Source organism: Grus americana, chromosome 6, assembly GCF_028858705.1.
Source record: "Grus americana isolate bGruAme1 chromosome 6, bGruAme1.mat, whole genome shotgun sequence".
Taxonomy (NCBI): Eukaryota; Metazoa; Chordata; class Aves; order Gruiformes; family Gruidae; genus Grus; species Grus americana.
Window position 1 is genome coordinate 6,055,664 of NC_072857.1, and position 16,434 is coordinate 6,072,097.

Sequence of the window (16,434 nt, forward strand, 5' to 3'; positions counted from 1 at the left end):
TACGTGATGAATAATTAAAATATCATAGTTACTATGTTTTGAAACATTCAGGACTGATTCCATAGCTGCACTGAACTGAAGTTCATTGCTGTGGAATTCAGGAAGGCTACAACTAGTCTGCCAGTGCTGCAATGGCACAGGTCAGGCAGGTGTCAGGGCCAGAACTCTTGTGTCAGAGCAGAGCTGTGACCTTTCACATGTTGTGAACTAGGAGATGGACCTTGTTGGAACAAAGAGGAGAATGAAGGAGGAGGAGGGAATGTAGCTTGAGGGTGAGAGTCAGGGCTTACGAAGCACCAGGAAAACTTCATCAGCCTTGGTCCTCCTTACATCTCCAAGTTCATTCTTTTATGACAGATGTGCGCCAAAAAAAAAGATATTTACCTTGAGCCTATGGTGAAGGGAGTGAGCAGGATAAGAAAGAGCTTGTCTGATGCTTGTGTTGGAGTGACGAGTTCAGAAGGAATAGTGAGTTTTGAGTGTTATACCTGTGGACTATGATTTTGACTTTGGTTAGGAAGGGGGATTCTACGTCATTGTAGACTTGGCATGGAAAAAACTCACATGAGCAAGTTCTTCAATGTAATTCTTATTTTTCTAAGAAACTCCCTCTTCTGGAAGATGCAATGGGAAGGAATTTCAGTGCAGTCCTGATGGGAACTGTGTTCCTGAGTTGTGGCGCTGTGACGGAGAAAAGGACTGTGAAGATGGTAGCGATGAAAAAGGCTGTAATGGAACTATACGACTATGTGATGAAAAAACAAAGTTCTCCTGCAAGAGTACAGGTATATGCTTGCAGATATGTTTTGCTCTCATTTACTCATTGTGTGTATGTATCTGTGTGATTTGATCACGTATCTACTATTCAAATACTGCTTTTAATGTTTAATTCTACTGCGGTGATGTTACTTAGTATAGTCGTACCAGGAAAAGAATATTGATATACTTCCCTTAACCAGTTTTCTGACTTACAGTATAAAACGGATGGGTTTTGAGATTACTTAAAGCTGAAACTGTTCTGTATGGTAGTACATCAAACCAAATACTTAAATGTAGCATTTAGTAGCACTTCAAAGTCCAGGTATTTTCTTCTATTTTCCATATTTGGCCCTAGAAGTTGATTGAAATAGTATAAAGTAATTAGCTAGAAGACTTCAAAGAATTAGAACTACAGCACTGGAAATTTGAACCACAATATTGGAAGAAAAACACATTCTTTGAGAATGTTTAAAATCAAATTTGCTAAGTATATTTTATTTTAAAAAGTGAAAAGAATATGGTAGTCTTTACATCACGATACTTTGCAAAATAATGCTTAGATGGAATATTTTCTTAAGGGAAATTTCAGTTAAGGAAGAAATTAATATATGTCAGAATTGTATCGATCTTTTTACAATTCGTTTCAAAGCTTAATGAAATATTGGGGGTAAAATAACTTTCAAAAGCAAAATTTAGTTCAGGATATAATAAGTAATATTGTTGCCATTAAGCAACTGTAATTATTACAGGAAAAAAGAACCCATTTTAATGCCTGTGTTATAGCTAAGCATGATAAACGTTGCAGTCTAGTTATGTGAGCTCTCTCCAAAAGTATTTGTGAATGTGTATAGATACAGTAAAATACTTTATTCAAATTTACAGTGTGAATAGAGAGTGCATTTTTAATACATGAACTACTTTAGGATGCTTTTGAAATGCTTAGAGGTGTGTTGTGACTAGGATTTTAAAGTTATAGGAATCATAATATCCAGATAAATAAATATGAAATATTGAATTTTATCTGAACAAAACAGTTTCTTTTGTGTTCTTACAGTTTCCATAAAGACATATAGAACAACCACCTGTTAAATGAAATAGCTTCAATAAGTAAAAAGGGATTATTCACTTTTAAAAGAATGGTCTGTTCCCTGAAATAGACAGAAACCTTGACACAGGAAATACACTTCTTTCTGGTACTTTTTCCTTGTTCTTAAATGGGGAAAAGGTCTCAAACTATGCTGCCTCGTTATACACTTCCTTATGTTTACAGTGGTGCACAAGGAGGGAAATATCTCAGTCAGGTTATAGGATGAAAGATGAAATGTGACTTCTTTAGCTGCCACATATAAATACAGTGAAAAAATTATTTTCATCAGACATTTGCTAAATTAAAGTCTATATGGCTTTGATTTAGTGGGAAATGCAATCATGCTTGTTGGTTGTGTGGAAACATCACTTTAGGAATCAGTTGTGACAGTTTCATCTATAATTTTTTTTTCTTTCACTATTTTCTTTCTATTAGTCTTGGAAGGAGCAAAACTGCTGTTCTGGAGGAGGCATGTTGGTAATCCATTGGAATAGAAAACAGGAAAAGCAGATTTTTGTTTAGCTACTTTTCCATTTAATTCCATATGGTTGGACAAATGAGTAACAACGGTTTTATGAGAAATAATTTCTGTCATTATCCTTTCAGGTTTCAGAATAAACGTCACTTTCTCTGTTGATTATTCTAAGGAAATAATACTGCCTGGCTTCTGCATTTATGAGGATTTTTCAGATGAGGAGGAATTGTCTAATTCTCCCCTTACAGATTGCTAGGTGGTGCTATAGAATATGATGGGTCTGGGTAGGAATATGTGTATGGGGGGAGGTGAGACAGCCAATACGTTTTGAGGGAAATGACAGTTCGCGAGAACAGTAATGGTGAAATGTTACTGCCTACTTTTTTGCTTACTTCTTTTTTGTTCTATGGCTGTAAATAGTAGCTCCAGGGTCTTTCCTTACCATAGTTTTTGTTGGCTCTAGTTAATCTGTCACAATGCCGCAGGCGTGAATGTCATGTTAGAACTATGGCGTGTGTCAGCCTTCAGCCAAACATGATTTTTCTGCTTAGAGTAATGGTGGTATCAAGAACTCATCATATCCAGCCCTTTTCTGACATGCACTTAAAAGTATCCAGTAGAGGGTATTCTATAATTTATATAGATAGCCTTTTAGTAAGTTGCCTCTAATACTTGAACATTTTTTCCTAATAAGTCATCTGAATCTTTGCTGCAAGCTTTGTTGATTGTCTTCATCTTTTCACGAGTATAAAAATCTTTTGAATATTGACTTTATCATGTCTCCTTAACCACATTTTTTGTTGAATAAACAAATACATTGGGGTTGTTTTCCCCTTGCATGTCTTCTATTTTTATTTTATATTTTTAAACCTTTAGCATTTTTGTTGGCCTCACTGAAACTGTCCAACCTGTGCAGTTCTTGAGCTGCAGTATCCAAAGTCAGCCAAAATGCTGCAGGGCACTTGAGTTAACAGATTTCAGAATGACGTTTCTAATTTTTTCAAGAATATCACATGGTTGTTTGTGGTGATGTGTGATGAAAAATATATTAGAATTTGCACAGCAGTAGGATATGAGATGCATTAACTGCCTGATTGACTACTGTTGGGCTGTTTCTAGCCAGTTATTTTCTGCTTTTAAATTAGATTAGATTTATTTTAAATTAAACTAGACTAAATTAGATTAGACTAAGATCCAACTTCCTGTTTTTAATTCTGATTCTGTCCTCCAAAAATTATTACAGGCATGTACTTCAACTCAGTTTTATGTTCTACATATATCTATCCTTTCTATTCCATCTTCCTACTTTGCAGTTAGTAGTACTGGACCAAGAGCAGAATCTGTGCAATCTCAAAAAGTAATCTAAGTACTCTAATGGTTATAATCAAGTACTTCTGTGAAGACAAATGCAAAAGAGCCATGAATACTTCAGTTTAGTAAGCAGTAGATCTGAACTGTATTGCATATTTGTCATACTTACTGCTTTTTATATTTCTTTCAAGAAGCGGTTAATTTTGTATCTCACCATTCTAATGCTACCCTGTGGGCTATTATTTTGTACTTCTTTTTTCTCACGTGTTAGTAATACACTAGAGGGAACAAAAAGTAAAAGATGAGGGAAGAAGTAGGATTTCTATAAGGAAAGTTCATAGAGAGGAAATAAGGTCAAGGGGTGGTCATCGCAGTGATACTGGAAGAGGAATAGTACTGTCTGAATGGGGAGTGGAAGTCAAGTTACAGGTATGTGAGGTCTCCCAAGTAGAGGAGAATGGAGAGAAGTTGATACTGAGGAAGGCTGGGAAGAAAGAGATTTTTGAAATAGAAGATGATGAGGAAATTGGTAGAGCTGACATTTAATGTCATTTTTATTGACATTAAAAATTTAAATAAAAAGAAATCACCTTAGCAAGTAAACTAGAAAATTATGTATGTTGTTCCAGTACCATCTTTATTCTCAGTACATGTTATCATTGTTTTCAGTAGTAACAACTGTCATCTTTAGGCCCTGAAATTTTTACTTCTGTCTCATCCAGGAGACATTTATTAATATCTGCTTTCTACTAAAAGCTTTTAAGTACCAGAAGTTACCGTGTTCTTGGAACAAAGTAGTTCAGTCTAAGTCTCAGGTTTGTTCTACAGGGCAAGCGAGATCATTGACCATCACAACGTTTTGTTAAATATGTCAGATTAGAACATTTTTTCATTTTTATAGGAATGAGATTGAGTCCATTCTATAGGTTAGGAAGGCATTACAGCTTTAGGTAGTTAAGTAACTGTAAGAGGAAACTGAATGCAATTAATGCTCTGCCAAAGTAGTTTCCCTACAGTTGAATATATAATCAGTTGAAAAACTTCCTGTGCTCAGTATCCCAACAAGGACTGAACAGTACGTAAAAAGTTAATTCTGTTGCACTTGCTAGTATTGTAGGAAATAAAAAATGTTGGAGAAGCATTTGGATCTGGCTTTCCCACATACTTGTTGCCTCAGAACTTCTGATTCACTACTTTACACATATTTCTTCCATGTTATACGAAAGAGCTATGGAAAAGAACAGATATATCCATTGAGGCAATTAATTTGTGATAGAATTTTACTGAAAAGGTTCCTGGAAACCAAAAATGTGAATTTCATTAGGCGGCAATAAAGCAAAAATACTTCAGTGAATTTTAAGTAATGATTTCAAGACAGTCATAATACTTCACGAAGTCCATCTCTTTACAACTTTGGCAAAGATTAATTCCTTGTAAGTATATTCTACTTAAGAACATTTCATAGCTATCGTAGTGGAAGATGAATCTTTTATTATAAAATATATCTTCATTATGGTAAGAGAAAGGCAGGAAAACTGATTTCCTCTGTAAACATTTGTATGTAAGATTAAAAGCCAGAATAGGAGCTCTACGGGAAGCAGTGTCAATCTGGGATCTGGTTAGTTTGCTTGGCATTGGTGGTTTTTATTAGCTTTCATTCTACTGCTGTGGTATAATAATATATAAAATCAATGATCATTTGAAGATAATAATGAGTATGGACACTCTTTTGAAACACTTGTAATTGCATGTACAGATAAACTGCATACATATCGTGCATACAACTTTGTTTTCTTGTGTCTGTGAAATTCTGTCTTTTCAGTATAGGATATTTGGGACTTTGACCATTATAGAAAACAGTGAAAGCTTTTCTTTCTAATTGACACCACTCCCTGTTTAAGTTTTCCAGGTGATTTTTGCACTGATAAAATTATGTTCTGTTGTTTGAAACCACACTCACTGTAGTATGATCCTGAAGTTTCACTTCTTGCTTTTCTTCAACAAAAGTGAAAGCAATCTCACATTTGCTTTGTGAAATGATACAAATCATATTTTTTTATCATTCTTGTTTCACTGTATTTTATCCCATTGTCATTCTGTGAAGACAGCAGCACCCTTCCCGTTAGAAGACGACTAAAAGATCAAACGAAAAGCATTACACTAATCTTCAGCAAATATTTCCTTTAAAGGAAACTGAAATCTACTACTGTATTATGTCAGGCAGCAGAGTTACAGTTAGGGACAGTTGCTACATTGTGTGGACAATTGTACAGAATGTCTTGAGGTGGTTTTATATTGAACCGTGTCATGGGAGATAGAGTAAAAACAGCCTGTAGTGAATTTGGCACTGACGCGTATTAAAGAACCAAGGAGTTCTTTAGAGTTTAGTGTTTTACTCTAGTTGATTATTTCACATACTCGCTTGCTTCCCCCACAGTGTCATAATTGGTCTCAATTTCCTATTGGGAAGATTGCTGCTAAATTGAGAAGGTTGGGCAGAAAGTCGTGCCAGTTTATGCTGCCCGACAGTTTGCAGTTTCCAGTCTCAGACGTAACCAGCCAGTCCCTGGGCATCCACTAGCATTGCTGTCAACAGATCCACACATTTCCAGTATCTTCCTTCCCATTCCAGCCTGATTTTCTCTACCTAAACAGTTTATAGGCAGAAACACAGTGCAAGATCAGCTTCCTCACCCATGGTTCATAGAATCATTTAGGTTGGAAAAGACCTTTAAGATCATCGAGTCCAACCATAAACCTAACACTGCCAAGCCCACCACTAAACCATGTCCCTAAGCACCACATCTACATGTTTTTTAAATACCTCCAGGGCTGGTGACTCATCAGAGATCTTGTCTCTCTATTAATTGGAGAATGAAGTACATGCCCCTTCTGTTCACTCCAGGTGTTATCAACATTTACAACTAGCCCCAGTGGTTGTAGCTAGCAAGTCACAAGTTTATGCTTGAGAGTTGAAGAATAGTTTGGGACAGCAGCACGCACACATGCACACCCGTAAGTGGTAGCATTCATAACCCTGGTTATTTTCCACCTATTAAAATCCCTGGCTTGGCTGATTCTAATTTAATACCTGTATGTTTTTTTAAAAATCATAACCCCTTTCTCAGTCAGGAGACTGGCTTGCATCTCTAAACTTTGATGCTCAGCACAAAAGGGGAATTTTTTTTTCCCCCCCTTTTGAGGAGTGGAGGAAACTATCTAAAGCCTGGTTTGATAAAACTGAAATCATGTAAGAAATTTTATCTGCTGTAGTTGCTTTGTCTAAAAGCTGATCATTTGTCTGACATAATCTGGGAATGCATCGTGTATACTTCCTAGAAAGATTTTTGTTTCTCAAACCCATGCTAACAGAAAGCCATATATTGAAACGTTGCTCCTTTGGAAGGCTATTACAGTAGAAGATAAAGGAAGAGAGATGAAGAAAATCAGAAATTAAAAAAAACCCCACCATTTTTGTATAATTTGGTATATTTACCAGATTATGAGGATGTGTCCTGCCTGCATGCAGTTCTGTTCAGCATAGAAATAATTAGGATTGATGATGTTTGGAAAATTAGTCTGTCAACACTGATGTGGGTGATGCTTCAGATTATAAATACAAGTTGGTTTCTTTCTGCTCATCTAAGAGGAAAGTACTATTAATAGAAAAGCATAACTAAAAAAAAATAAAATCTATGTAATGTTACTGAAGGTTTTTTCTAAAGTTTGCTTCCAGTCTGATTTCCTGTGTTTATTGTCTCTTTTCTCCAAGGGAGATGCATTAGCAAAGCGTGGCTATGTGATGGCGATATTGATTGTGAGGATCAGTCTGATGAGGATAATTGCGAGGGCTATATGTGTGGACCACCAAAATACCCTTGTGCTAATGATACCTCCATCTGCCTACAGCCTGAGAAGCTCTGCAATGGGAGAAGAGATTGTCCTGATGGATCTGATGAAGGCGATCTTTGTGGTACTTCTTCCAGACACGTTTTCCTGATTATTGTCTGTCACAATCCTTACTGTTGAAAAAACAGTTCTCATGTGAATCTTACTGAAATTTAATCACAGTAGTCTATGTGAGGATTTTTATTTAATTTAAATCATACTAGTTTTGTGCTTGAAGTATTAGTTTTCTTCAAATAAGGGAAAACATAGTTCCTTAGTTAAGTCTTTCATTTCCTAACCCCTTAAAATACTTCTGGAGGTAAACAACTTAAAAGGCTCTGTTATGTATGAAAGGATTTAAGCTAATTTGCAGTTCTCTCGAACTACAAAGGCTTGACTTGATAGAATCCTGTCAGTAGCCGTGTAGGAGTTCATGAAGGAATGCATTGGGATGACTAGGAGGAGATAACATGTCTCCCTGATGATGGTGTTGAAAGGATTTCATGGCATGTCAGACAATGTAGGTTGTCTCAGCAAAACTGTATTCAGTAAAAGATGTACAAAAATAATTTTATAAGTCTGATAGAAGTATAACAGATAACCTAACTGAATTATGATGAAATATATGCAAAGATAAAATGAATAGATTTTAAAAGAACTTACAATACTATAGTACTAGCATTGTACTATAGTGATGGTTTAGGGATAAGAAGTGAAACATGGCTTGTAGGAAAAATTTAAGTAATTTTATAATTCTTTTTTATTATATCAAACATTTGCCTCTCCCCACTGACCTTGCTTTGCATACAGTTTTTACAGTCTCCAGCATTCTGTTACCATGCGTTTGGAGACGTTTACATGCATTTTCACCCTCTAGGATCTATCTTTACTAGGAGACTGTGCTGGGCTGTGCTTTAGCATAGGAGGCAGAGTTCCCTGCCAGCAACAGCTGCTGCAGGATACGGCAAAGAGATCTTTATGCTGGCCTGCTCTCTTGGTCTGCAGGCTGTACTGCAAGACGGGATCTTAAATTCAGTGTTCTTCTGGAACATGTTAAACATTGCGTTGTAGGCCTAAATCCTCTGAGAGCTACCTATGGATTCCATGCTGTCCAGACTCCAGGTGAAAGAAATTATGGCATAAGGTGATTTATATTATTTCTGTGCTATTTCTGTGTTTGGGCAATTACCTTCCTACTAGTACAAGCCCGTTATGACCCCTGTATCCTGTTAGATACTATATAGCGCCAAGCTTGGTTTTTAACTGTTGTTACAACTTCTAGATGATGTGTTATTAGTCAACAAGTATTTCAGCAGTTGTTAATTATTTAGTTTTAAAACATACCTAAGCCTAAACTGAAGGACAAATATGGGATGTTGGGCAACACATTTGTATGTTAGACGCATTAAGGAGCTTGATCCTTTTTGTTGTGATTAAAAAAAAAAACCACCACAAAAACCCCAAACTTGAAATCTGAACACAGGACTGTTAGAAGGGTGCACTTTTTTTTTTTTTTTTTTAAATGGGAAGGAAATAATTCTTCTGTAGAAAGCTGTTGTGCTTTATACATGTTATCACAATTGAGCAAGGCTTTCAGAGACTTGTTAGAATCAAACAAAATAACTAAAAGACAAAAATAAATTAAAAAATAAACATGAAGCCTGGTTTCCAGTGTAACAATGGACCAGTTTGGCCCTCCCATTGATTGCCTGGATATCAGTAGTACTATGATGTAAGGAGTAATTCTATGCTTTTTTGCTCCAGAGGGCACAGCATTTCTCACAGACACAATTATCACGCTTTTAATTCAGACGCTTTAAAGGTTTCACAAATCAACTTCAATCCATTTAGCAAAGCTTTGCAAATCATCAGTTACCTGCAGAGTATAATGTGAGAGCGCTGGCACAGGGAATGCAGAAGTAGCCGTTATTGGAAAAGGAAGATTTAAAAATCAAGATATTTTTTTTTTATTCATGTTTCTTTGACAAGTTGCTTGGGTTATAGACACATAGGACTAAGAGCTGGAGCTTTTTCCCTGCAAGCTCAAGTGGCTGGAGGCAAGGGAAGTATCTGGGAAAGAATGCTTATTTCTCTGTGCATTAGCTTTTGGTCACTGTTGAAGGTGGTTGACCTATAATGGTCTTTGGAATAACTCTGTATGGACACTCTTTAATTCTTAAGTGAATGAAATAATATTCATGACAGTCTGTAAAACTGTATATACATTGTACATCTGCCATTCTAAAAGACTGCCATAAAGCTGCCATGCGGAACACTTACAAATTAGATAATTTTAAAAATAAATATAGAAAGCTGTTTAACAAACGTCAAATTCAATTTGCACTTCTTAATGGCCTTTTATGTGTGTTTGTTGACCTGGTAAGTTTAAGAATATTCAATATAACTGACAGCCTTGCAGCCATTAATATATTTTTTTTTCATGTTATTTCAGACGAATGTTCACTTAACAATGGTGGATGTAGCCATCAATGTTCTGTGGTTCCTGGAGGAAGAATTGTATGCTCCTGCCCTGCAGGATTCAGTCTTAGTGTAGACAACAAAACTTGTGAGATTATGGATTACTGTACCAAGCACCTGAAGTGTAGTCAAGTATGTGAACAGCATAAAAATACTGTCAAGTGTTCATGTTACGAAGGTTGGAAGCTCAGTAAGGATGGAGAAAATTGCATTAGTACTGGTAAGTTGAAAATCAGTGTATTTTTAATATTCTGGATGTTAATAGCTGTTCTGTCCATTTAGTGAAAAGTTTTTTCCCTTTTTTTAATAAGCAATATAGGCTTGGATTATCCAAATGTGGGGCTGATAGCAATAGAACTCATTAAAGCTGTTCCTATTCTTGATGCAGGATGAAGGGGCATTGCAATATTAGTTTACTGCTTATAAGACTTTCTAAGAATGCTAATACCAAATAATTTCCAAGTTGTTTGAAGTTTTATACAGGTTTTAATGTATATTTAATATGTAGAGGATATGTATACGTAAGTGTGTGTATATATATATGGAATATGGGAGATTTACTGTGTATTTGGAAGAAATGGATCAATGTGTGACATCATGATATTGATCAGTATAACTTGAGGGTTCAGAAGTTTAATTTTGAATGTGCATGCACACACATCGAGTCAATTATCTGCTGCCTGTTAGTGTTCACAGTTTAAGCTATTTTTTCACCTACGACATTCTGGTACTTGGTTTTTTTTGACGTCAGTAAGCCTGTTCAGCGCACTAATCAAGAAGAAAACCAACATAAGCCAAAACAGGAATGCAAATGCATTCCCCTCATTGTTCACTATTGATATGAACTGAAGCATGATTTAGAAACTATGTTTCAAGTGCAGTGTCAATACTGTGTGAAATACAAACATGTATGTGCAATGTAATCTGTGATCACATCTTTAATTCTCCTGTAGGGAGATAAAATAGCATTGATTTTGCTGTCTAGATTTTTAAAATTTCAGTTTAGGATTCTTTGATATTTTTATTCTTTATGAACTTTTTTTATTCTTTTATGAACATTTATTTGGCTATTTCATAATTCAATAGATATCATGATTAATAGATTTTTATTTATTCCAGATACTCAGCATTTCCTCAGATGAATCACATGAAATAATGCTGAATCAGTAAGCTAGAAATAAAAGCTTGAGTTTCCTATTGCTAGTCACCTGAAATAATTTAGTAGTTAGCAGCCAACTTAATGGTCCAGATTTCAGAAAAAGCAAATTCTAATCCTTCTGCTTTGATAATGTTTGAGCTAATTTACAAAATGTTTTAGAACTTTGTTACAGTAGTAATGAAGCCCATAATTTACTTATGGCCAAAATATCTATTCCATGTAATAACAATAATGTTTCTCTTTGCCAAAATAATGAATAGTTAAAATTTAGTTTTACGTCATGCATGGTCTCTTAAATTACACGTCTTGCCTTTGAGCTGTTTTTTGTTTTTTTTTTTTTTAAATTCATTAAGAATGTGGTTGCATTTATCAGGCTGGAATAACTGTTGTTATAATTTCCAGAATGATCTCCAAATTGAGTCTTGGTGTCTCCATAATTGTTACTATCATACGTAAATACTTACCACTGCAGTATGAGATCAGGAGTGGATGTTGTTCAGATGTTACTGAGCTAGACTGATAGTAGACTCGCAAATCATGCTTCACGGACAGATTTCTGTAGTTCTGTATATCTGAACTTTATTGCTGTTAAAATTACTATTTTATGACACTGCTTTAGTCTTACTGAGTTTTGATCGATCTAATTTGTTTTATTATGGACACTTCCAATAATTCAAAAAGTGCATTCTTACTGGGTTACAGAAATGAAAGGATTAAAAATATTTAAGATAGCGTTAGTAATTTGGTGGAGGAAAGTTTGAAACAAACTTTAAATTAAAGCAAATAGAAATGACTAGTGTTTGGAAGCTAAGGGAAAAAAACCCAAAGTGAAATATACTCACTTGTGCTGAAAAGTAAGGAGGCTACGGTTTCTCAGTATTTCTTAAGGCCATGAGATATTTCTGCCTAATGATTACTGATGTTGGGGAGAATCTGAAGTCAAAATTGATTTTAACAGATTTTCTCAAAGAATATAATGTTAAATAAATGAGACCAGTGATGTCAGCTGGTATAAAGAAAAATGATACCTTTCTTTACAAACCGTAAAGATACTATCCTAATGCCATCAAAGCTGCAACAAAATTATTCCGTATTAAATATGACATATGCTTTTATAGTCACTAATAATCTTGGCCCCTTTCAGTTTATTTCATTTGAAAGGCATGATAAATACTCTGAAGGACAGATCCTCTGATACTTTAGTTGTTGACTGTGTGAACAGCATTCTAGTAAAGTGAGCACAATTTTGGTCTCCTTTGTGAATCTGTTAGCCTCAAAATGTCCATACCATTTATGTCTCTGTGCATGAGATGTGAAATGAACATAAAATAAAGAAAAAAGCTTTCATATAATGCTATTACAAGTAGAGTTCAAAGTGATCTTGCAAAGATAAACAGTCCCCCAAATGCCAAACTACTTCTTCAATAATACCACTTGGCATAGAGCAATTCTTGGAATAGCCATAGTGATTTAAAATGCCTTGAACCAGGAGTAGATGTGTATTATATTAGAGCAGTAACTAATAATCCTTTTTTTGGGAGAAAAAAATTACTCAGAGGAAAATTATTACCTTGCCCTTAGCTACATTTTTTTGCTATCTGAAATAGCACTTGCCTGTATGCAAACACTACACTAGTACACAGCAATAACATGTAAAGTTAGTATGCAGCACTTTTTCAAAATATTGTAAAAAACATTTACTTGAGTGTCCATCAGAAATCTAATGGGAATGTGAATGCTGAAAATGCAGGAATGTGATTTTTTTTTTTTTGATGGCATATCAGAATCAAATAGTGTGTTTGTCAGAGGAATCTAAAGAATTACCAGAGAAATATAATGAGTTATGGCATAGTAAGTATATAGAAATAAATTCCTGAACTGAGAAGCTCTTTTCTTTTTCATTTTTCTTTCAATGTCTCTTAGTTTCCCCTGTTTTTCCTTTTTTCTGCTTGTGTTCTCTTCATTTCTCGAGGATTCTAAGTGTTGTATTTTTCTCCTTCAGAGTTTCTTCCCTTCCCATGTCTCTTGTTTTCATCTAGTTTGCTTTTTGCTGTTCTGGCATGTGTACTGTTACATTACTGACTTCCCAAAGACTAAATGTTTCATTCATGTTTAAATTTGTACTGATTGAACTGAAAGTATGCTACAGAGCTCCATTATTCAGATAGAAAGTCAATATAAATTACATATTTTCATACTCTTCTTCCTAGTTGCTCTTGGAACACATTTCAAAATAAGTTGTGCTAATATATTGCACTTGAACTCTTTTAGATGATACTAAGCATATAGGAAAAAAAAACCCACAACTGTTCTTGAAAGACACTTAAATTTCATGTTTATGTTCAGCCTTTAAGAATTTGGTATAATAAAAGTTAGATGAACTCAGAAACACTTAGCATAGTATAGTTTTAGTTAAAAAACGACTGTCAACCTTTTCTAAGCTGTGGGAACACTGTTGTATTACTAGGTACATATATTTGGAAAAGCGGATGATGTGTCTGTATGTTTGATCTGTTTTAGCTGGGTTTAAATTCAATTTTGTTATGATTTCCAGACAGCTTTCAATACTAAAAAAAGGGGGGGGTGGCAAATAAAGGTCCAATCCTGTCCTGGTTTTGGCTAGGATAGAGTTAATTTGCACAAGGAGCCAGGACAGGCGAGCCAAGCTGGCCAGGGGGCTATTCCATACCATGTGATGTCATGCTCCCATAAAAGGGGGCTAGACAGGGAGGGGCGGCTCCACACGGCTCTGGGTCAGGCTGAGTGTGGGCTGAGTGGTCAGCGGGTCAGTAAATTCCCTTGTGTTATCACCTGTTGTCTGTATTCCGTTATCAATACTGTTGTTGTCGTTTCCCTCTACTTTGCTGTCCCAGTAAACTGTTTTGGTTTTGTCTTTCCTGCTCTCCTCCCCATCCCGCCGGGGAGGGGTGAGCGAGTGGCCAGGTGGTGCTCAGCTGCCGGCTGGGGCTGAACCATGTCAAATCCTCTCTGAGCAATGTCAAACTTCTAATGAAGTTTTTTTCAGACTTTTTGCAAAGTTATATTTTCCTTTGAGGTAAATCTCATAAAAGCACAGTGTATGTTGCTTGCTGTACTACTCTTGTTACAGTAAGCCTCAGTTAGCATTTTTCCCGAGAAAGAATTTTAAATTAAAACCACTGGAAAAGGTGAAGCATTACAGTTTCTATGCAGTTGGGCTTTGAGTTTGTTGTTTAGGCAAAATTCTGTCAGAATTTTGTCTTAAAACTGTTAATGCAGTTCATGCTTTATGTTTGTATCATATATTTTATACATTTACCCATACAGTAAAAAAGCTTGGTGCAGTCATGAAATCAGAAGGTACAGAAATGTATGATTTTTCTGTAATAAATTGTTATCAATTACTTTTCTTTAAAAAAAGCTTTGAAGAATGGAATAAATAGCTATTATACTGAATTGAGGTGAGATGTTATGAAAAAACTCTTAACCAATTGGTAAAATAAAAAGTATTTGCTCTCAATTTCCAGAAGAGGAATCCAGTGGGAAAATACCATCAAAGTTTTGTTTTGTAGTGTGATGGAAGCATAACCTTAAATAAAATTTATTAGATTCAGTCCGAAAATTCTAATTCACTACAATATAGCTCGTTTTATACAGTCATTGAATGATAAGGCTGGAAGGAAGATCAAAGGCTAATACTGCTGTTGTTTACCTGCTTTCAAAGACCCTTCAAGATACCTTCAGTGGTGAACTCCAAGTTTCCTGGGGGTGAGATGTTTCAGTGCCTCACTCTCCTTAAGATTTTTTTTTTTTTTTCCCCCCTAGTCTTTCTGAGTCTTCCTGCTCCAGCTTAAGCCTTTAATCCTTGGCCTTATATAGAAAACAAGATTTTTCCCATTTTCAATTCATCAGCCTTTTATGTTTTTGGAGAATTTTATGTGCTTCCACTCATCATCTTACTCCATTGTTTTTGAACCTAAGCAATTCCAATTTGTTTATTCTTTCCTTGCAGGACATACTTTCTGGACCTTGCTGGTTTCCTCTTGCATTCCTCTAGTTGATTCACGTTCTTCTCTATGAGCTGTGCTCAGAAGAGTGTACAGTATTGTAGACTGTCTTCACCAAAGCTTAGGAGGAGGGAGTGGAAGGGTTATGTCATATTTATTTCAAGTCCAAACCTTGAATTTACCTTATTTACAGTGCCATGCATTGTTGATCTAATTTTCTAGATTCTTTCCATCGGTTATATACTCAATTTTATGCAGCTTACTATCCTTGAAACGTGGTACTTACTACACATACAATAACAGGGAGGGTCAGGCAGTGATAAGTGAAATTCTAGACTACTCCAGTTATCTAGGCTATGGTGATTGATTGCTACATTATATTAAGCAGAGTGGTGGCTGGATTCTGGCTCACAACTCACCAGCCAGGCAATAATTACTGCTATCCATTTGGCTGTAATTAAATCGCCTTATCCTAGAGGAACCTATGTAAAAGTGGTTTCTGTCTGCTTTCTGAAATCTTTCCAGAGAAATTTTGCACTGCGATGCAGTGTCTCTAGTTTGTCACAATATCAATCATTCTTTTGTTTTATGTAGTATCACATCTGTGACTTAACTATACATCAGCCACAGTAACCAATCTGAATTTATATCTTTGCATTGTTATGGGAAGGGTAAGACGGGGGGGGGGACCAGCAGGTGACCTGCTCATTTAAACCAAAATGTCCACATAAACAAAGTGTTGTTACTTTGCCTAGACATATTTTCTTACCCATTTGTCATTGTTGATTTACCTTCTTAAGTATGGTACCTTAAAATTCTCAAGATCCATTCAACTTGAATCTTTTCATCAATGTACTTGATAATTTGCACCGCAGGTTATGTAGCTTAAGCTAGACTTCCTCTACTTTGAATGAAAAAAATCCCATCCAACATAGCACAGATTTATTAGGTTTCTTTTTTTCCATTGTGGTGTTAATTACTGACAAACATAAAAGAAGCTGCTGGTGATGTCCATCATGTGTGTTCTTATGTATTGGAGTTGCCTAAAAAGCAGTATGTCAGTAGCCTGTGGTCTCCTGCATAATAGCTGCCAATTTATCAGAAATTGGGAAGTGCCATTAAAGTGTTTCTCAGGTTGAGATAACTGGTACTTGTGAAATAGCTGCTAATGTGAGTGATCCTGTTCTTCATTAAATTATTTAACTACTGCGGAGCTTTGAAAAATTGCCTTTGCAGAAAGTCATTCATTGCTTTAACAAATAGGAGGATCATTTGGAAAATCCAAGCCAGA

The 16,434-nt window shown here is 35.6% G+C and overlaps 1 protein-coding gene across 7 annotated transcripts in view; it reads left to right on the forward strand.

Annotated features, from left to right (window-relative positions):
- Nucleotides 1-16,434, forward strand: part of LRP1B (LDL receptor related protein 1B) — a 738,176-nt gene that overhangs the window by 482,464 nt on the left and 239,278 nt on the right. For all 7 annotated transcript variants that reach the window (XR_008577717.1, XM_054830556.1, XM_054830557.1 and 4 more), the window contains 3 exons: nt 603-785; nt 7,405-7,605; nt 9,973-10,218. Coding sequence is in view for 6 of the 7 variants with exons in the window: in XM_054830556.1 (XP_054686531.1) it covers nt 603-785; nt 7,405-7,605; nt 9,973-10,218 (630 nt within the window). In the remaining variant the exon portion in view is untranslated. The remainder of the gene's footprint in view (nt 1-602; nt 786-7,404; nt 7,606-9,972; nt 10,219-16,434) is intronic.